The 22594-nt window shown below is 48.3% G+C and overlaps 5 protein-coding genes across 5 annotated transcripts; all 5 read right to left on the bottom strand.

Annotated features, from left to right (window-relative positions):
- Positions 1-92: 92 nt before the first annotated feature.
- J3458_012956 (uncharacterized protein) lies at positions 93-1479 on the bottom strand (the record flags this gene model as incomplete). The annotated part of the gene is made up of 1 exon (XM_007810324.2): positions 93-1479. The coding sequence occupies one exon, from the start codon at positions 1477-1479 to the stop codon at positions 145-147; it is 1335 nt and encodes a 444-aa protein (XP_007808515.2). The 3' UTR covers positions 93-144.
- Positions 1480-1580: 101 nt separating this feature from the next.
- Positions 1581-2147, bottom strand: J3458_012955 (uncharacterized protein; the record flags this gene model as incomplete). Its single annotated transcript, XM_066120217.1, has 1 exon — positions 1581-2147. One exon carries the CDS (start codon positions 2145-2147, stop codon positions 1581-1583), a length of 567 nt encoding a protein of 188 aa, XP_065974854.1.
- A 4256-nt stretch (positions 2148-6403) lies between these two features.
- On the bottom strand, positions 6404-6667 carry J3458_012954 (uncharacterized protein; the record flags this gene model as incomplete). Its single annotated transcript, XM_066120216.1, has 1 exon — positions 6404-6667. One exon carries the CDS (start codon positions 6665-6667, stop codon positions 6404-6406), a length of 264 nt encoding a protein of 87 aa, XP_065974853.1.
- A 1980-nt stretch (positions 6668-8647) lies between these two features.
- J3458_012953 (uncharacterized protein) lies at positions 8648-9046 on the bottom strand (the record flags this gene model as incomplete). The annotated part of the gene is made up of 1 exon (XM_066120215.1): positions 8648-9046. One exon carries the CDS (start codon positions 9044-9046, stop codon positions 8648-8650), a length of 399 nt encoding a protein of 132 aa, XP_065974852.1.
- A 466-nt stretch (positions 9047-9512) lies between these two features.
- J3458_012952 (uncharacterized protein) lies at positions 9513-9902 on the bottom strand (the record flags this gene model as incomplete). Its single annotated transcript, XM_066120214.1, has 1 exon — positions 9513-9902. The coding sequence occupies one exon, from the start codon at positions 9900-9902 to the stop codon at positions 9513-9515; it is 390 nt and encodes a 129-aa protein (XP_065974851.1).
- Between the last annotated feature and the right edge of the window lie 12692 nt (positions 9903-22594).

Below are 22594 nucleotides of genomic sequence, written 5' to 3'. Positions count from 1 at the left end.
GTTAAGATGTAAGCAGAGATATATTTCAGAAATTCTCAATAAAGAACAAGGCATCCTTCTCCCACCAGCGTCAACTCTAGTCCAGTATGCTTCTTAGTGTATAATAGCTACCACATGTAATAGCCTCTTGTTTGCGCAAAGTCCCTAGCCGTCTCCATTCTTGGGGTCGAAACTAATATCTGCTCCATTGCGCAGCAACATATCCACCTCACTGTCCATATCATCCGCATATGCGAGCATAAGAGGCGTCCTTCCTTTGTTATCCCTCACATCAAGATCGACACCAAGGTCCACCAAAGCCGTCATTGTCTGGAGACGACTGGTTTCCGGGCCGCCAACGGCGAGATGCAGCGCCGTGGCCCCCGTTGCATCCTGCATATCCTTGGCCTCGCGGAACACGTCGCTACGAGCTAGCTGTTGAATGAAATCCACGTGGCCGTGTAGGCTTGCGCGGTGTAGAGCCGAAGAAAGCATGTCCCTCTGGGCTGTCCGGTGCATCGTCCAGGCGCCATGAGCCAGCAGAAGCGGCACAAGGTCGCCGTCACTGTTTGTAGCCGCAATATCCAGAGCACTTACCCCGCGACAATTTCGAATGCTCGGATCGGCTTGTTTAGCAATCAGAGAATAGGTTGACTGCTTGGAATGTGATCCCGGAAGTAATCCGGCTGCGTAATGGAGGGCCGTGGATCCGTCTTGGTTTCGATCGTTTGGGCTGGCTCCCCAACCAAGCAACAGCGAGACAATATCGGACCGTCCGAGTCGACAAGCCTCCATGAGTGGTGTGATTTCTTCCTCGTATGTGTAGTTCACGTCGGCGCCGTTCTCGAGGAGCAGCCTGACCAGGAATTCTCGGTCGGAGACGATGGCACAGCGAAGCGGCGTCATCCCCTGCGCGTCTTGTACGTCGACTGGCACTCCGCTCTGAAGCAAAGCCCTCGCCCAATATCCGTTTCCGCACCTGACTGCCTCGATGAGGGGGTGCCAGCGTTCAGGATCCCGCGTCGGCCGGCTCACATGGGCGCCGGCGTGAAGCAGGACGGATTTCGTGATTTGTCGCCAGGCAGACCAACGACCGTCCTCGCCACCAATGGACTTGACGGGCTGGCAACGGACTAGAAATCTGGCAAGTTTGCCCGAACCGTGTTCTTCCGGCAAGTGAATTGGGGTGTGCCCCGAGCCCTTGCTGATGCTCATCTGCGCAGCTCCTATCCCGGCGCGAAGCACAAGCTCGTATACCGTCCGTATCCGCGCATATGGGTGCCTCCCGGGCCAAGGCATGAGGGCCTTTTGCAGTGGTGTGTCACCGCTCGAATCCTTGCAATCGAGCCGAGCCGAATTCTTCAACAGCAGCCTCACCAGCGATGGATGCTGGCGTGCTGCTGCCCAGTGCAGAGGTGTCTCTCCGCGAGAGTCTCTGGCGTTTACGTTTCCGCCTTTCCCCGGCTTCAGAAGAGCGTAGGCTATCGTAGGCTTACTCATGTGAATGGCTGCGTGTAGCCCTGTAATCCGTACATTCGGTCTTCTCGCGACGACCTGATACCAACTTGTAGCCCTGCTGTTGTCGTGAAGAAACTCGGTAATCAGCGCTTTAGCCTCTGCCACCGCTTCCTTTCTCCCGCCACGCGGTCCGACATCAAGCGACCAGCAGCGTACTTCAGGAGCGGATACTTTTGAAGCCGAATATTAATCTCCCTCTGGCTTCTCATGGGAATGGCAAGCTCGTCATATTCGAGGTAGGTCAAACAGGCGCGGAGGATGTACAACAGGGGATCCGGGTGAACCAATTCACACTCCTGTGCGAGGCCCAGGACAGACTTGTGGACGGCCCGGACAATCTTGGTGCTTGGATCCATCGTCACGAGACCCTTGCAGACGGATGGGATATCCCCCTCGGGTCTATCCAAGTCGCGGTTCGAGGCATCTTTTGTTTGTTGGATGGCGTAGCTTTGCACGAGTTCCACAGCGGTCGGATTCTCCTTGGCGAACTTTAGCCAGGTCAGGATATGTGTAGCGAAGTTGCGATTGTCGAGTTCCTGCTTCGATATTTGCTCAAGGGCCGAGCTAAATGATTGACCATCTTTCTCCGGCGACCCACCGCGGTCGCTGCTGCATTCTTCGAGGGCCGTCTCTTCGCTCATGACGGTCATGTGGAGGGGCGGCATGAAAGAGCATGAAAGACCAAGACAATCAGAAGTGAGAGTAGGAGGGCCCTTATATCTTATTAGAATAAAACATTCACACGTCGTTGTTGCGTTCTTCAGCGCGATGGATGTTCTTTCAAAGGGCTTCGCCACCTTTTTGTGTGCATTGTCTCATTCAAGACGTGTGATCCTTGCCAATCCGACCCTGATCATGCATTTCACTCTCTGTTGGCTTTGTTTGTGCCCGCAGTTCATGTGAAGTCTACCCATGTTGAATCGGAACATTGTGGAAACAAGAGCTCGTGCCACCGGGGGACCGTCTCGACTCTCGAGTCTGGAGAGCAATGTTGACTGGGAGGCACTTGTTATATAGCTGTTCGAAACGTCATTACCAAATACACTTTCCGAACACGGCAGCTTGAGCGCAATCAAGATTGATGCACTTGTTGCAGCGGGGACAGCTTCTGGCCTGTTCACTTTATGTCCACGACAAATGCCACTGACATCTTCGACAGACAGTAAATCTTTTAATGAGTTTGTACTTTCGGCCTGGGCCGTTACTCTGCTGTCAGTTTTGCTGTTGTTGTACAGTTCAACTTGTACTCACTTTTGCCACTAGTATTGAACACGCTGGGCACCACTGCCGTGCAAATGCAGGGAACGTCTATGAAACACTCCGGAAACAAAGGTTACAGGTTTGGTCAACCTCTCAATCCAAACCCGCATACGCAGCCACCACATCGGCTTTCCTGTGCAAAACCGCTAGACATCTGCATAACAGTGACGATGCGATCGGCCTCATACAAGCCATATCCAATTTCTCCGCAAGCGAGCATGGGAGCGAACTTTGACCTGTACCTTGATGACCTTGAAAGAAGGGCAATTTGGGAAAACTCGATTCGTCGAAAGTTAAAGTTGCTTAAGAACCCACGCGTACGAGTGTATGCGTACGAATGCAATTGTACACGATTCCTCTCAAGCTTTCACACTGCCCACATGGAATGACTTATGCGCTGGCGTATTGAGCGCAATGGCTTGTCCAACGGCGCGCATAAAATATATTCCTTATTCATGGCTGCAATGGAACATTGAGCACCTTATGATCTAGCAAATCTTCACAGTAGCGCGGTCCCGGCCATGTAGACCGGTTGCGTCTCGCAGAAACATTGCCAGCATTTCTAGAATCAAGATTTTGCAAGTATATAATGCTTCACAGGTTAGCCTCAACTGTCTTATTTGTAGAACTGTGCTTTTGCGAGTTTTGCAACAGCAACCTCTGCGGACTGCCGCAGGTCGTCTCCAAATCCAGACTCGTCTCGCAACGCCAACGCCATAAGTTGCAACAAGTCATCCAGGCGCCGCAATCCAATCCATTTTCTGACTTATTTAAGAAAGATTCAATTAAAATTGTCCACGATTATACAGTGACTGTTTGTTCAATTTTTGTCGCTATCGCACAAGCTTTTCTGTGTCCTTCTGAACCTTGATCATGACACAATTATCCACACTTTAACCCAAGCAGCCGAACTAAGTCATCTCGCTCACGGATCTTTCAAATCACCACTGTGTTGCTTCCAACGGCAGTTCAGTCTCTGTCAGGGTGTTGAGGTGGCATACAAGACCAACCCTGGCAGGGTATGGTATAGCGAGAGATCAGGCTGTGTAGTCATAAGCCTAAAGCTTCCTCACGTAGTTTCTGGAAAGTCACCTTTGGGCCCTGGAACCAGCCACTAAGATGGCATCTTACTGATACTCGTCCGGCCATCCTTGTCCATCCGACCTGCCAGTCTGACCACCAGCAAGTTCGCCTCCTTTCCAGGCGGAATATAAAAACCAAGGTCTCATAGGGTCCAGGCTACCGTCAAACTTGACTACATGTATCCCATTTTATTTCCAGCACAGGCTTATCAGCGTAATAGCTGATATGCGAGGTGACTCGTTAAGACAGTCCCGGAAGTATTTGTAACTGTTGGGCTAAGGGCTGGAGCGAGTCTCGGCGGCCAAGCTGAACGTAGAGCGGATTTCTTTACCAACGCTTCGTAATACTCGCGGTCTTGGGAGAGACAGAAAAACGTAGACATAGCCGTCGAGGTTGTAGCATCGCCAGCTATGAGAAAATGGCCTCTGGCCGCAACCCTCCGGGAAGTAGATTTCCTGGCTCCTAGTGTATTCAACCACATCTGTTCAACTTTTCAAGTAGTATTCTAGCTATGGAGCTCAGGTTTATTCTAGCTTTATTACTTTAACTTTTATGAAAAACCCACTGACAAATTAGAGTTTAGATTTGTTTGACATTCTTTGCCAGAGTGTGTGACAGAAACTGTAGCCGAGAATCTGACTGGTTTCTATCTTGTTAGGCTCAACGTTGATTGTTACTACGTCTGGGTGTTGATTCGTCTTTTTTAATTGACATCATACACTTCTGGATTTTGTCGCCCCCTGTAGATTACAGTACGACGTCGACTACCTTACAAATGGCTCATTTCAGACCTGGCAACTCTTGAATGCTGCGACGTAGGAAAGGGTTGGATAATTATTTTTGTATCCCCAACCTCACTACTCCAGACAACGTTCCTGATTAGATAGCTATCGGCTACGCAGAAATGCATGTTGGGTCTGCACGACCAATCAATTGCAGGCTTGGTAGAATCATAGCTGTCGCATAAGAATTGCTGAAAGAGAAGAAAAAAAAACTTGAGAGGGATAACTTAGGAGCTCAAAAATAAGCAGTGGCAATCTCGCTGTGATAAGGTCTCAGTGAGGGCTCGTAATAACTCAATTCATAGCATAATAGTCTCTGGTAAAAGGTCAGGTCTATGGTTTTCCTCAAGGCTTAGGTAACTAAAGATTTCTATTTATACAGAAGTCGGTGAATCTCGTGCCCTAAGATATGGTTATCGTAGCCCTCGTGTAAGATTCATGCAATGCCGTGTGATGTTTTAGGTATTGGGGCCTTATATACGAGCCCTCGCGAGGCGACTAGATACACAAACCCACTACAGGCTTTCATGGCGGATGAGTAAGGCCCCTGAGTAATAATTGTGGCTGATGAGAACATATTACACATAATTGGTTTTATGCATAGCATCGAGAAGTTTGTTTGTTAACTCACGCAGAACCTTATTCCATGCAATACTTTCTGTAATACTTGTGCTATAACGTTGTGTTCCCGGCACGTTTACCGAGCCAGCGGATACACAAGAGCAAGAAGATATCTATAGCCAGAGCTAGTTGCACGCGTCGCCAGTTAATGAGCCAGATTTCTGCATAATGTAGCAAGGTTCTAAAAACGCAGCCTGCCTTTGTAAAAAGCGCGAAAGCATACTACCGCTACTAATCTTCGGTGGATAAAAGAACTTGTACCGCTCTGCAAGTAGATGTTTCATGATTCTTGATAAGTAATACTATTTTTCCTCTTCATTCTAAAGCTTTAGTCAAGGACTAGCCAGGCAGGGCCCTGGTGAGTGTCAGCACAATCCCGGCCCCTATGCTATAAAGAAGACCTCGATCCCCTAGATATATGGATTCAATTAAATGCCAAGTCCATATCCAATGTGATCCATAGCGGCTAATCGTAGACAAGTAGGCGTGGTGCGGCACAATAGCAGTCAACGTGAGACAACGTGTCGTACAATTCAAGATTTTGTGAATAAAGAATAGAGACAATCGTGTCCACCGCAAGACATTTATACTGCTCGGATATACGGTGGGAAAGTCTCCCTACTGGGTCTCGATAGCCCCTTGGAAAGCAGAACGGAATTGGCCTTGAAAAGCTTGAACGCCACGCTTGACAGCGTCCAAGACACAACCAGGTTCATTCCTTTGTCCATCATCAAGCTGTCATCCGGCTGCAGATGCGCCCTCTCGAACTAGAAAGGGTTCCCTTTGTAAAATATTTCATCCCACGTCTGTTTAAACACATTTTTTTTTTCTTTTTTTAAGCTAAAGTCTTTAAATCTATGGCTTTCTATTTTATCGATCGACGTTGCGAAACGTACGCGTTATTTTAGTATACTCCTATATAATTACGCTCGTTAAATGCCCTGCACTTTTACATCTAAACGTCTCTCATAGTTCACAAGTATTCATTTATATCTAAATTACTTGAAAATTTCTCCAACTCACAGAGAAAGTCCACATCCGCTCATATATGGCCAGTAGCACTAGCAGCATTCTCTCCAGTCCCTCTTTATAACAGTGTACACTGCAATGCCGAAACCAGCACAATACCGTGCGACTTGTGTTTTAACAAATCAAGATTGCTAAATTTGGTCAAAACACGCGTTTTTCAGCAAGACTTGCACCCTGAGACTTTGATGCGGTTCGTACCTCAGCAGGCCTGCGAGCATCTGCGCCCACTGCTCCTGTTCCGCGGTGGTGTCGTCGCCAAAGGCCCTCTTGCAGATCTGGCGAGCGGCCGCCGTATCAACATTGCCGTTTACAGGCTGACCTTCCAACGGATTCGGTCGCTCTCCTATCACGGAGGAAATCTCATCTTCGTAGTCTTCTTCGTCTAATACAGTCATCTGAGGGACATTAAATAAGCGCTGACCAACTTGAACTTCGTATAAAGTGCAAGCCAAAGACCATGACCATGTATCCACCTCCTAGCCTCTAGAACTACTTTTCCAAATTACCTCCGGTGCCGCATAGTTCGTCGGTATGCCAAATAGTGGCGTTTCCACGGCTATTTCCACGGCTTACCCAAAGTCGATAATTATTGCCTGTGGTAAGATGAACTATGGGTTGGTAGTCTCTTGAAAATCGACAGGTTAAGCCAGGTACTTTGGAGCGTATGGGACATCCGGAGTCAGGCTAGAATCCTCACGAATTTTAATGCTTATCGTCTCCGGCTCGCTAAGCTACTCTAGCACCTAACTCTCTCCTAAGCCATTAAGGCTATATTATCCCAAGACCACATTTACCGGGCGCAAGTCTAGTCGCGTTAGCGAGCTAAAAAGCAAGGGAAGAGCTATCAGAACTTGCCTGCATGACAGATACCATGACTGTGTAGACTAGCGAGAGCTTCAACGACGCTTCGAGATACTTTACGAAGAGCGACGCTATCTACGTCTTGCTCCTCGTTGAAAATCCAGGCGGCCTGGTCCACCGTCGGCCCGAGTACCGGAAAGACAAGGCAGAGATGCGTTTCGTTGGGGCTCTCCCTAGTAAATTGCCCCCCTTGGGAAGACAAAAGTAACGACTCTAATAATGGAGTTTTTCGTCTTTAAAGACGAGTAACTCGCGGTATTCTGCTTCTTGTAGGCGGGCGACGAAGATTTTAACTGCGACGTACGTTAGGTTATTTTAACTTTGGTCACGGCAGAGCCACACTATTGAGGAGCCGCCGTAGCCTAGCTTATGAATAACACGGAACCGGCGATTATGAAGCTCGTCTCCGAGGTGAATAGGATGATGGCCACCTGGTTGATAACCGATAAGTTTCTCCAGCCCGTAATTATCGTCGCGGTGGCACCCATCATAGTAGAGCCGTCTCCAAAGCTGCGAGGGATGGTTGGAATATTCTCTTTTTGCCGAAAACCCAGAACACCTTGGGGGCTTTCCCGGCCTTCGTCTAACCTGTTGAGGAGGATTTGCGGGGATGGAGGTAAAGGGAATCCGGTTCTGTCGGGTGAGGGATGACGGAAATAGCGGTGGAGAGGTTGGTTGACACATGGGTAACCCTTAATGGCTAAGCTCCTTGCATTCTTGTCCAATCATTATACGTCTGGTTGCTTCTAATCCACTTGCTGCAGCTGTGTAAGTGTGAACCCAACGTCGTGTTGGGCGTCTTCGTGCTACGGCCCGATACTTTGACAGGCACGACGCCCTCTCAGCCGCATTCCCATGAATCCATGACTGAACGCGGGTGACTTCAGCTCAACACAAACAACGGCTGTAACTAACAGCTGGCACTTGGTGAAAGAAACCGCGGCGGATAATTCATTCGCGTCTGCGTACATTGATTATTCGTATACATACATGATGGGCAGCATCTCTCCACACCACCCATTCGACCCTCTTGGGCGGCATAACATCACAAAGGCAAGTCCAAGTCACACTCACGGCCAACTGGACTCCTCCCCGCACTCATGAAAGACAGGCTGCGGAGATTGTCAAGCGCGAGCTCCAAGACGTGCCAAACTTGTTTCATCACGCTACAAGAACCTCCCGACCCAGAAGTCATTGTAAACTCTAGTTTCATTATCACGAAGAAGAACGCGCTCTAATTGAATCGCAATCATACTCCTTATGTTCCGTTGACATTAATATAGGGTTTATTACTGTATCCCAGCCTTAAACTAGATAATAGTATAATTTTAGTTACCCCTCCGCGATGAGGATAAACTAGCATTTGTTGATACCATTTACTAGCTAGCTTTTTAGTGTCTTTTTTTTTCACGAGATGCGTTCATGGTGTATTACGTGGTTAGTTACGGGGCTAAATCTAATATTACTAGATGTCTTGTATGATTGTCTGGCCCTCTTTTATTTCAATTTTTTTATTAACTTAATATACAGACTCTCACTCTTGTAACGTTCTTGTTGGCAATTTCAAGTTTCTCCTCAGGAGTCTTTCCCTTGCTAATTTCCTTTGCGGTATCAGGTAGCCTTTGAATGACATTGGACCAGTATCCAACCGGCGTCTTAAAACGGGCCGTTGAGACAATATCATCAACAATATTCTTGAGTGATTCTGCTGCCTTTTCCCAATTTTCAAAGTCAGTCCAGCGGTGATCCATGGCCTCTGAAAGTGCCATCTTGAAGGCGAGTTGAACGTCGGCAAAAGTGAACTCGCCATCCTTGAGCCCCTTGATAAGAGATCCAATGGATCTAGAGTCTAGTTGGCCGATGAATTGCAGGAACTTGCGCTCTGCGATTTTTTGTCCCACGGGTCGTTTCATGTCTTTACCACCCTCCGTACCCCCAGGAGCAGGCTTCTTAAGCCCCGTTTCCTCGACGTCTGCCCACCCAGCTGGGTCACAGCTACCACCTGCTCGGCTCTTGAGTATAGTGCATTTCGAAGCCGACCTCAGCGAGTACTCTTCATTTTTAGTCTTGCGGGACTTGTCGGCGGAATTTTTCCTTGGTCACCTCGTAGGCGTGAGATGCTCGTGCCTGGAACGGCGCCCTGAACGGCAAACTCCTGGTTACGGCTTACAGCAGGGTTTTTCTCCAGGGGAAAAATTCCTGGAACCCAGTAGCCATCAGGAATATCCTTAGCTGCAATAACATAGACATATCCCTTAGTATTCTTATCCGCGCTTCGACTAAAGGTGTACTTGTACGCAGACTCAGCCGACCCCGAGAGAAACACAAGTCCAGAGTCACCCTTAAACTCAAGGTGATTTTACAAGTTAGTATTAGGGCCTAGGGAGTGAAACCTAACTTGAATATCTCTTCAGGAGGACGAGAATCGCCGCGATAGAATACTCCTGGCTTGCTTGTCACAGCTGCTGTTATCTTGGCAACCTCTTCCGCTGACATCAGAGTGGGATTTCTAGGCGCCTGGCGGCTGAAAACGTTTCGACCTGAGACTAAGCCGGGCTTGACTTCTTCACCGGGCTTGACTTCTTCACCGGGCTTGCTCTCGGAAATAATTTCGAAAACAGTCTTGCCGATAATATTAGGGTCAATATCGATCCCATTTAAAATATCAAGCGAGAGGTCAAGATTTGGCTCAAGCGGCGCTACTTTGATGCCCCAAGAGGCAGCAGACGAGAGTAGGGCCGAAACAGAAAGTAGCCGGTTGGCCCTCATACTTGTTGACTATAGGCCCAGAATATTTAAAGATGACTGTATTTGAATGATGATGAATGAATCCCCGAGATATCACTTTATAAGAAGTGGAAGTGGAATTCATTTGCTGATGGTATTAGAAGTCAAAAAGGACTGGTGGCGTACTACGACAATACTTAATACTTTGACTAGGGAAGACTCCCTCTACGTAGGAAGACTCTTGCATGCCGAAAAGCTCTTTTCACGTGGGATGACTCTCTTCTCGTGGGAAAAGTAACAAGTATATCACGACAGTTCTACTCCTTACCCCTGGGAATTCGACTATCCCCCACTTGTTCAATACACAGCCGCTCAACAGAGCACCGTTTCATCAATGCATCCAAGCATCAGGACCTCATGAAATCCGCCCAACATGCTGTTCCAAGCTTAGTATCCTCGGTACCGACCCTTAGCATCGATGTTAGCCGTTAGCCCCGGTGAAATGACAACTGCCCTTGGAGTGATAGTTTCCATTGCCGACGAATCCCGTACAAAGAGCTCGCAACAGCTCACTCGCTGAATTAGGTATCAGGCCGCGTAACGCGCACGGAATTTAGATCATGTGGTGCGCACAGCGTTGCGTGGAGCCGAGCGCCCCTTTGTAGCTTAATCAAGGCCTTTCTATCAATAATCCTAGGATCCCTATCATCTAATGCCGGGTGCCTTGCTCACATGTGACAAAAATACCTAGTTTGACTGACGCACCAAGGAGTGGCACCGTTCATCTTCGCATTCAACCACGACCAGCCCCCTAGTCGGCTTTATACTCATCGGAATACACGTCGTATGATCATTCGTAGCGATGAACTAAACCACGCATGCTTTACTCTCTAAGCAGAGCTAATTTCCCTAAACAAGAGAGCTTGGTTAAGCCATCAAGCCGTTGTGTAACGACGACTACGCCTGGGGTAGCTGTACCATATCCACTTGCTTACTACGTTATTGCACTTGACTCGTTGAGGAAGCGCGGCCTTGAAGCCTTAGTACGGCTAGCCAGGGTGCGTGTTCGAATCTCTTGGACAGATAAGGATAAGCCAGGCGTTTTGTGTTGTTGTAAGACAGAAAGTCCCTTGGAGGCTTTTGTTTAATAAATAACATGAGATGTATGGTTTAATACTGTATTTTCCGTGACATTAGCCATATTTTGAACATTTCTATTTGTATTATATTTTCGTAATTAGCATGGCTCCGCACACTGGACACCACTTGGCTTTGAGACGCCTCTAGTATGGTTAGCATATTGTTTAGTACCTCTTTTCCCTGGCATGTGTGCCGTAGCCTGCAAGAAAATTACGCTTCTCAACATGCGTAACCTAGACCCATCTCCCTCTAGTAATACTTACCGTTTATATGCTCAATAGAGAGCTAGGGAGCTGCAGGTAACTAGACGGCGACTGATACATGGGCACCCGGGTGCCCAAATAGACTAGCGCACCCAGGTGCCCAAATTATGTCAGCACTCCTCTAGCGCTGGGACAGAACCTGTGCCCCAGCATGTTCCTGCAGCCACTGCACATTGCAGCGCCAATCAGATTGATGAAACATGGATCAGGCAGCATTCCCTGACGACGTTCTTCCACCCGAAGGCACATATGAATCACGCGAGTCCTTACTTGATGCTATCAATTCTTGGGCGAAACCTCGAGGGTACGCATTTACAACAGGGAAATCCCTCAAGACACCAAATGGCAGAGTCAGAGTAATATTCGCTTGTGATAGGAATAAACCTCCTCCAAGCCCTTCTACTGATCGAGTGCGACGCACTTCGAGCCGAAGAACTGGCTGCAAGTTTTCAGTTCTAGCCAAGCAATCGCTAGATGGTAGTACATGGGTCTTGAGCCATCGACCAGACATCGAATGTGCTAAACATAATCACGCGCCCAGCGATGATCCTTCTGCACACCCTGCCCACCGCAAGCTTGTGGGAAAAGATGCGGCGATCGTCTCCAAACTCGTGAAGTCTGGAACTGCCCCTCGAGAAATAAGGACCTACCTCCATAACCACTCAGAAACACTTGCAACTCAGCGGGATATATACAACCGGATTGCGGCAACCAGGAGAGATCTTCGCGAAGGCCAGAGCAGCATTCAAGCCCTAGTCGACCAATTAGATAACGAGGGCTTTTGGTGTCGCGTCCGCTTGGATGTAGACAATCGACTGACGGCTATCTTCTTTGCCCATCCTGACTCTGTGGCGTATTTACAATGCAACCCGGACGTATTATTGCTGGATTGTACCTACAAGACGAATAAACACGGTATGCCGCTACTCGACATGGTCGGAGTAGATTCTAGCCAGCGGTCGTTCTGTATCGCATTTGCATTTCTATCCGGTGAATCGGAAGAGGATTACTCTTGGGCGTTACAACATCTCAGGTCACTTTACCAGCGTGAACTTCCGTCAGTTGTCTTGACTGATCGATGCCTAGCTGCAATGAACGCTGCTGCACATTGGTTTCCAACGACCAAAGCGCTCCTCTGCCTCTGGCATGTCAACAAAGCGGTCCTCCAGCGCTGCCGGCCCTTTTTTGTGCAGAAAGAAAACGAAACCTCAGAGCGGGCAGAAAATGACACATGGGAAGAATTCTACACCTCCTGGCACTCGATTGTTGCTTCACCAAGTGAAAAGATATTTGACGAGCGCCTGGCCAAGTTTGAACTGAAGTATGGCGAAAAATATCCAGAGTGTGTAGGGTATATCAAGATGTATTGGCTCGAGCCGTACAAAGAGATGATCATTAAAGCATGGGTGGATATGCACTTGCATTTCGGCAATGTGGCCACCTCGAGGCAGGTGGCTTGTACTATATGCAATTGACAAGACGCTAATGGAACGTTCCCAGGGCCGAGGGTATCCATTCACTGATGAAAGCACACATTAAGAAATCGAATTTGGACCTTTTCGACGTTTGGCAAGCCATGAAGCATGCCATCGCAAACCAACTCAAGGAACTTAAACATATTCGAGCTTCGCAACAGTTACGCACACCTCTAGATGTATCCGGGCTCATGTTCGAAGCAGTACGAGGTAGGGTTTCGCATGATGCTTTGCGCAAAGTCCAGGGGCAACGGCAGTTATGTCTACAAGAGCCACGTCAGATTCTATGTAGTCAGACTTTCACTTCGTCACATGGGTTGCCGTGCTCCCACACCCTCGAGAAGCTGGAAGAAGAAGCTCAGGGTCTTCTGTTAGAGCATTTTCACCCACATTGGCACTTAAAGCGAGGGGTGGCACTGCCAAAACCTGTTCTGGAACCTCGCCGGGCTGCAAACCAACTAAATAGGACTCAACCCTTAACGAGCACAAGACGCGAACCATCCGGTTTCGAGAGAATCCAGGGTAACAGAAAGGCTCCCACTTGCAGCGCATGCCACGTGGTAGGCCACATTATGACCTCGAGGTCCTGTCCGCTGAAGTTCAAGGGGTCGCCGGTAGTACCTCTGCCGGAAGCTCGAAGTTCAGTCACATTTTCAGGTGCCACGGCGGAAATGGCTCCTGCGGGTGTCTCTAAGGCCCCCCCGGAAATCGTGCCAACGACCCAGCAGTCGCAATGTTCAAATGCAGTGGCGGATGCCTTGGCAGAGATTGATCAACCCTCTTCCTTTGCAGCACGCATGCCACCCATCCGTTCATCTCCTCTCATGAGATTTAATACGTCGACTGACTTGGGGTCGCTTGCCACATCAAACAACGCGCCCGGCAGTCCGCCAATGTTGACCGTTGAAGGGCCAACGGTTGAGCAAGTCCAGTCTTTGTCTGGTGTCACCTTGGAAGAGCCGCGGTACGATTCCCCGGGTGCCATTTATGAGAGATATGTAGCTGCTAGAAATGCGTGGTACGCTGCGCAACCTGCTGGCAGCATCAAGACCAACCAGCAATATCGCAAAGCGATGGGGCTCCCACAAAGATACGACAAGCGGAGTTACGAGTGGTGCTTGGACTACAAACAAATGTCGAAGCATCGCGTCACTGCGACAGGGTCCAGAGAATGGACGAAAGAGGAAATGATGGCGTATCTAGACTGGAGCAACCAGGAAGATGAGCGGATTGAAGCCCAGGTCGCTCGGGAGATGGGTGATCATCCTTTGGCTAACAAGAGAAGAGGAATGAAAGAAATATGGAAGAGAATAGAGGTAGACAGTAATGAGCAACAAGCTTTGCACTCAGCGAATAGCGCGACGGAGGATTGCATTGTTGTCAAGTTGTAGATTAAACTGGAGAGAGTAACTAGTTGAAATGATCTTCCAGCCGGGTCTTGCGGGTCTGTCCCAGCGCTAGAGGAGTGCTGACATAATTTGGGCACCTGGGTGCGCTAGTCTATTTGGGCACCCGGGTGCCCATGTATCAGTCGCCGTAACTAGACGCGTACCTCGCCTGTTGTGACGACAGCACAGCCTTTAGGTATGGAACGCCAAAGCCTACCCGTTTGTGACCAAGTAGATGAAGCTACCGAGGACGGGGAGTAGTATAATTCTACGAGCTTACAGCCCCACGCGGGTCATTCTCTCTAGAGATTTCGTGTCGTCGCTATTAAAGTAGTGCAACCAGCGAAAATGTCACAAGCAGATAGCTAGCCGTCTTTTCAACGTGAACCACTTAAGGCTCCAAGAATTGGTATTCAGTCATTGACGACAAAAGTAAGGCAATTGTTGACATGATGAGGCTGTCGGATGCAATAACGCCTCAACGTGCAACGGCTCAAAAAGACAGTTGTTGCAGTTTCTTGTGTACAATGCTCCTTTAAGAGTTACACGGGGTATCATGCTGGTCTTTACGCACGAGAGAAACCCTTGATGGCTGCTGCTGTAGTGCCTTCAGGGTAGGCCTGACATACGACAAAGAGCGTATAAGCACAGCACACAACGTTTTAAGCAGAACGAGTTCTCTCACGACTTGAGAATAATTTGAAACACCTGTATGTTTCTAGATGTAGAGCTACTTGATTGCAAAGAGTTCAAAACGAATTATGGATTTTGGCAGTTGTGCTTGGTTAATTCCAACCAGATATATTCTATATGCCGAGGATTTGACATGTGGACGTGAGTGGTAGAGTCTGGACTTCGGTACATGCACATCGACCGACACTAAAAGTGACCCAAGACGCTAGCTACTAGAATACCATAACTTGCTTTATTATTAAATTAGGAAAAAAAAAATAAGAACATCTAGTAATACCTATATGTTAGAAGTACTTAAGCCAGGGAAGCGCAATTAACCATGTAAAACACTATAAATATATCGCAATACGTTAAATACTGGTACGTTTCATCGGAGCTGTATTTTAGTGTGCCAAGAAAACTATATGCATGACTACTAACAAAATTCAGCTAGATAACCAATATCCACACCCTTAATTATGTTTTACACTAGCTGAATTTATTACAGCGCGCGCTAGTAAAGGCTATGCCGAGATAGCCTTAACTACTAAGTGCGTGGAGCAATATGTTAATAATTTATGCCAGTGACTCCACCGTGGAATGACTTGATTCATGCTATGAAGAGAAAATCGCTTTGTCGCATGAAGACGAACCATGTTAAAGTGAGGGGAGGTGCTGTCACACGCTGTTACTGTTGAGAGGGGATTGATGATCATTTCAATCTTACCAAAGCCATCTATCTACGTGGCCCGTTTATAAGGGGCTCCAGATATCGGCTGCGTTGGCCGGGTGAAGCTGAATCACATGGCCGCTCCTTTCAACAGTTACCAGGACACCAACAAAGTATCACGAGGCCCGAGGTCGGACCAAAAGCGAGGGCTGCCTCAGGCCTCTACCACACACCGACTTCTTATATGTAAAGACCTCTGGTCCCTTAAGGGCCAAGGCCTCCAGGAAAAACACGGGCCTCTAATACCTGGCAGTCGATTATTAAAGATTGAATTGAGCCTCTTATGTTCCAAGCCCAGTTATGTTGCCCATGTCACAGGTGCTGGTATCACGAAGTGGTCCGTCGTTAGCCTTCTCCTGGCTTCCTAAGGTCAGCTTATGGCTCGTTGACGAATTGTTCCCATCCCTATTGAGCAAACTCGCTCAGCTGCAGCTACCTACCTACCAGTTGAACATGGGGGTGGCAGAATTCGTGGGCCATTTTAGACGTCAGCTACTGACATGCGAGTCGGGCACACTACTCGCAAAGATTATGCAAAGTAATCTAAAACGACGCTAGGATTAAACTTTATTTTATTTACGTGTCTCCATAATGTACTGACAAGTGCGGGCATTATGATTGGACTTGTCGCCACGTGGCCAGCCCTTGATCTTAATCCTTGGCTTGCGAGTTGTAGTTGGATGAATATCTTCACCTGCTACTGGGTATATTTTCGATATTAAAGAGCCAAGAGCCTGCCACTCACTCGTCGACTGTACTAACTCGACGTCAAAGGGTCACCTGATGCATTATTTCCGTGTCTCCTCCCGCCCTTCGCATATGCGTTCATAACGATAAAGTTTGGTGTTGGCGAGCTTGCTTAATTTTTGCTACACTCTGTCTGTGAAGCTGGCTCGGGCAGGCTGCGGGCAGCAGGCTGGTTAGCATTCAATCTGAATGAATAAGGCCAGCATGGACAGTGATGTCGAGAATTGAGCCCATAGTAATGACGTCAACTCAATAGTTCATAAGCCGACGGGCCATCCCTTTGAGTGTGTTAAGGTCCAAGTGAGGTATATGACCCACCTTTCTGCGATACCTAACAGGTACGTCTTTGGTGACGGTATCAGCTACGATAGGAAGATGTAGCTCTTTGTAAATTTAAATATTACTGGTACTTATACTATTATATTACTTCTCAGGTGAGGCATTGGCCAGAACCCCTGCCCGGTACGAAAAATGGACCTTAACACATTCAAAGGGATTCAAACGACCCCAAAGTTCCCAAACCCATGACTGCTGGTATCAAATGAAACACGCGCTTGTGGGGCCCATATACTTATCCGCCCCTGGACCCTTGGAATAGTCTTGGCAACCAGACGTAAGCTGCCCGGCATCAAGAGACTGGTCACCTCACCGCCTGAATTATGAAGGTGAATCAATCAATGCCTAGCTCTTGAGGCTATTTATTGTAGCCCCAGAATCGAGTACCGGGCAGCTGCAAATCTCTCTACATGGGTTGACCGGGGCTCTTTCGGCCAGCATCAGGAAGTTGATGACTTTCTCGGCGAAACTGTAACACACTCTCTAATGGCTCCAAGATGTCGACAATCACCAGACATGTTGCATTTCGATTCAGAGCGTCCAAATTGGGGAGCGAAGACGCCAGACGAGACATACCAGGCATCAAGAGCACCACGTCGCACCTTGTATAGCCATTTGGGAAGAAACAAAAGCCGCTTATGTTGGAAGCAGCAGAATAACCTCAGCAAGCTTCCCAAGATTTGTGCATCCACAGCCAACTGTTTTGAGAAAACACGGCTTTGAAATAGACTAATGTGGCGTAATGGGGCAACGTCAACTTTATCTAACGGTGGCGTGCATCATGTCTACGGCATAAATGATGATAGATTGGGGTACCTACCCTTGTACTCAATGATACATTGGGTTCTTAATCAGACAAGGCTACGGGTGGGACACGAGGGGGCGTGAGATCAGACCGGGATGATTTGGTGGGAAATTCGACACTAGAGTGTCAAGTACGCGCCAAGGCCATTGCCATGATAAAAGAGAGTCATGCCCTCCCATCAAGTGGAGTTTGAGGACCGATGCTGGTCGCTCGTAGCTATTTTCCTCCGCTTTGGACGCTGCCGAGGGGCCAATATATTTTCGCCACTCTGCGCCTCCAGTGTTTGCGATTCAAGTCTTTTCGACTCCACCCCGTCTTCGCCAAACGCCGCGTTATACTGCTGGACTGCTGTTTTGCAGAGTGTGGTGGACTTTGACCTTGCTACTGCTTCACTGTGCTCTCAGCGGTTATACATTCCTACTTGATCGTCCAAATCAGACTCAAGTTTTAAAGGCATATAATGGCCGAGGGAGATGGAAATGGTCAACGCCTTGACAGGGCTCCAGCGGAGGAGGGGACGAAAAAGCATCATACCAGAGGTAGTCTGGCTCCTAGAATCCGATTTCCCTTGAACCATCTCGTCGCATCTATTAGATGCTAGCCGTACGAAATCTCGGGTACTAAACTCTGTCCTCTTTTTTTCTCGTTCAGATCCAACGGCCCCTAGACCTGCCAAGTCGGCCTTTGCGTTTTTCGCGGAAGAGAACTCTCACATTGTGGGCTTGAAAAAGCCTGATGGGACAAGCAGCCTCGCCGCTATACTCGGACAAGTCTGGACGGGTTTGAGCGGTGCGGACAAAGTCCCATATGAGCAAACGGCAGCAGCGGACAAGGCCCGGTACGAGCGCGAGATGGCTAACTTGCGGTAAGAATGCTGCCTAGTTCCCAGCCGTAGATTGAATACGAAAAGACTAACACGTTGAAGAGAAAAGGCAAAACTGTAATCCACTTGGTTCGTGTGGGGGAATGGGCCAACAACAATCTTGGGACGTAAATGGTTCAAGTCGGAGCCTTCTGTTGGTGAACCATTTCCTTATTCACGTCGCACTAGACCTTGCTTGTGCTCTCAAGCAGTCAGGTCGCATCATGTCACCTTGGTCATGTCCTTTACCTAGCTTCTTCAGAATGTGATTAATGGTTGAGGATGTGCATCACTCGACTCAATTTTATGAAATGCTTCGGTTGCGTCGAGTCGGCCTGGGAAACGATGCTTTCCGGTACTCCGTAGAGTGCATGAATTGAGGGTCAGATTGGGTCAAATGTCCACCAGTATATGTCACACGTGTTTCTTATAGCAATTCGTTAATGCTAGAGCTCGGCAGTGGAATCAAGTCTGGTGCCTGCGAGGAATGATGGGCTGTTTCCACGTCAAAGTGGCCGGGCTACTTACCACCCCGGCAATTGTAGATTCGGCCATGCCCCACTTGCACCACTACCGGGACCTGTGGTCCGTCGTTGAGATCAGAAACGGAACATGACATGATCGAGTAGGGCGACATGACTAGTCACTCTGCACTTGAGCTGGAAATCTGGCCAAAACCGCACTTGGCCGCTATTTTCCGAGCCCAGGTTCCCCTGCGGTGGTTTTCGGTGTGACCTGAGCCGAAGAGCGGGGCTAAATGGCCCGAAGATGCCTCGAGTAATCAATCATTGTTGACCATTGACGTCTTGCTCGGGTGGCGGGTCCGGGCCCACATATGTGGGGATGGGGTGCAGATGTGCATAAACGTCCCGGCACACAGATCCTGGCACGCAGATGCCGTCCGTCATTTACCATTGATTTGATCACGTGGTGCCCCCAGCACCGCCGAGCCAATTTCAGGGTGAAGCGGCATTGCGAGAGAAAAGGCACTGGCCCTTGGACATTTCTGGTGTGTCTTTATCAGACAGAACACTGATCATAATGGTACGAATCTCCCCAGCAGTGGAGAGGAGCAAGGAGAAAGATACTGACAAAGACCTGATTGGCTGAGCTCGACATTTATTAGCAGCAGGGCCAGCTTTCACTGCCAACGCCGACATGTACAAATGAGCTTCTGCTTGGTCGTAGCATGCAAAATTTTTGCCGTTGAATTGTTCCATGGAACACAAACGAATGAATGCGCGTCACTGGATGGTACCGGCAGGCATGGCGCTGTTTGCATCCATCGTGACGTTGGCGGGAAAGCAAGTAGATTCAATCGATTTGCACCACAGGGTGCTGTTGGCGCCAGAAGGCCTCGGATCATGTGTAGTCGCGGAATGAAAAGTAGGGACCAAAACGATCTTGTCAAAAGAGCTTAGCGAACCCTCGTGTGATAGTATATCATACCAGATAGCGAGCATGCACTACCAAGGAGATCTCCACTTTTGGTAGTGCAGCTGGCAGACCTATAACACCTCGAGTCTCACAAGATGAGTCATGGCCACTGGCATGTTGAGAAGCCCGATATAGAACATGGCCAGCCGACTCTCAGAGTATAGGAAGTATAAATGTCAGGACTTGCTCATCAAGTGCATTCCCACTGCTAGCATGACAACGAAGCCGCCATGTGTCTGGGGCTTTGGCTAAACCAGCCCAAATCGCTTCCGTCATGTCACGAGTCAATGTTGACCAAGCGAGGGGGAAGCCAGTTCTGGGTTGCAGCAGCTTGGGCCTGGGAGCGAACAGCCGTGCGTAACCGCCTTTCGGCGGCTGGGTCATCCTAGAAGCAGTCAAATCAAATCAGATATTGATCAATACAAAAGCCCGAATTCCTGCTCCTAAAGTTGTTTAGAATCCTGAGCAGTAACCATACTGCTTGCACTTTTCACCTCCACCATGGAAATAGTCAAGGGCAATAACGACTCACGTCATGTCGCATGGCACCACTACGCTTAGTTAAAGTGAAAAACTCTGGATCCTGACGAAGGGGATGAAGAGCCGAATAATATGGAAATAAAATACTTGATTGAATAGCTACTGTTTAAAGAGCGACTAGAGTTTGACGACGAAAGTTAATTGTTATTGTTTTTTTGCAGTGCCTAATATCTAGCAAGATGCGTTTCGGGGTGGCCGGTCACGATTGTGGATTACATGGTTGCATCCATCACTTCGGAACGCAAAAGTGAACACTCTGATCTTTTGTTAGCACACTTGAAACGCACGCGTCAGCAGGCAAACTTACATCTCCTCCCACAACTGAACCCAAGCGGCCTTGCAGTTGTGCAACTTCGGTGATAAGCTTCGCAGACTCGTTCGTATACTTCTCCATATCTTCAAACCAACCCTTAAAAAGAAAGTCGGCCTTTTCTCCAATTAGTATAAGGCCCTTGTAACTGATGTATGTGTTCACTTACATTTTCGGTACAGTTTCCGATGTTCGCTACGGCACGGATTCCATTCGCAGCTTCAACAATATGTCTGTGCGTTTTTTTCATATCCTCCAACCTAACATGCGTCGTAGACAAAAGTGAGTCTAGTATGTCGAATGACGGGTTCACCGGACGGTCCTCTCGTTCAGCTAGTCGAGTGTCTGCTCCCAAACCAAGAGTAGCTAGACCTATAGCCATGGACAGTATAGTGACGAGGGACTTCATGTTCAGGATTTCAAGACAAATAACTAGGCAAAGTAAAAAGTATTGTATGCTTCAAGAGGGTTCGTGTTGACTCGAAATGTTTGTCGAGGCTATCCTCCCTTCTTTATAGTTTTAATAACACGTATTTGATAGCTTGAGTCAGACGCAGAGTGTTATTGATTTCTATACGTCCTAATTACAGGCCTGATGCCGGGAGACAATGAATGCTCATAGGTAGGAATTTTAAGCTAATTAGGAGCCTAATACTAAAAGGGTTACATATGAAACTTTGCAGCACAGTACTTATCAATCTCAGCAAGTTTTTCTTTATGCTGCATTAGAATTGCATTATACCAAGCACCTGATCAGGCTTACTAGTGGGCCTAGTGGCCTGATGAATGGGCACAACTAGTCAGTGCCAGTTTCAGATTTCAGTTGCAGCAGCGACGAATCTTCTTCGCCTTGGCTTATGCAAGCTTGGTAATAGACTGGCCACAGCGGCAAACTGGGTTCAGGCCCCAGCTGCAGACAACTTTTCCATCGGCTTCGTTGTTAGCCACTGCAGCTGATGTACTTCCAAATATCTTAACTTAGGCCTAGATTTAGAACTCGGGCGCTGTCTTGTGGAAAAGTCCGCAAAGATACAATCGGCAGTGACCCACAGTGGGGATATGAACATTTATCGCTTTTTACGTTGATATTCGGACCGGACCTCTCTTTTCCAAAATTCCCTCAGGGTTATTATTATTATTATTATTATTATTATTATGAGAACCACGCTGATATTCCTACAAGTACTCGTCCTTTTTAATTATAATATATCAAGTAAATTCTAAGCGTATTTGTTCTGGATCACGGCCTTATAAGGGTGTGTGGTCCTGTCATGTGCTACGCGCTTGGGGACCCGGCTCTGCTTGGCATGGGGTTTCGGTACTTCCGTGGTAGTTCCGCGTAAATTGCAGTCAACTGGCCATCTCGCTTACGTTGCCCACGCGGTAACGGCAGGGTCCCCTTTTTCATTTTGGAACAACAATGTTGCGGCAAACTCGACGTTGACGGTTCGCACTCATTCCTTCTGCCCCGCGCCGGGACCTGCCGGCAAGCGAGAGTGACGACGCGTCGAGCTCAGGACAAGGAGCTCTTCTGGCTATTCCGTTCCTCTTCACCTTTGGGCACTTCTTGTACTCGTATAGCTGATTTTCAATATACCGAGCTCAGACGATTGCATCAATATCCGTCACAAGCCCATTTCCGCCTGTAACATGACTCGTTCTTTGAAACGAGAAACAAGGATAGCGTAGCGCCAAGCCACGAAAGGCATGTATACTGGACTGACTCGAGGGCCGTGAAGCCCGGGAAGAAATCAAGACATACGACCTTGACAGGTAAATTGGCAATACGGGAGCCCGAATGCTGGTAATATCAGAAAACAAGATAACCTATTATACATAACTATCCAGCCAAACTTATATATAAGGCTCACACCCGTTACTATCCAGTTGGCCTGTTAGTATTGTTAGAAGATCCATCGCAGTTCATCTCATTTATTTGACTCATCTACTCTTCTCCTGCGTCTCCAAACCACAGGATTCAACGTGTGCATCCGCCAAAATGAAAAGAACACGCCGGCCGGTTGCCTTG

The sequence above is a fragment of the Metarhizium acridum genome (assembly GCF_019434415.1).
Source record: "Metarhizium acridum strain ARSEF 324 chromosome Unknown scaffold_272, whole genome shotgun sequence".
In the NCBI taxonomy this organism is placed as follows: domain Eukaryota; kingdom Fungi; phylum Ascomycota; class Sordariomycetes; order Hypocreales; family Clavicipitaceae; genus Metarhizium; species Metarhizium acridum.
This window is presented reverse-complemented; position numbering and strand designations above follow the sequence as displayed.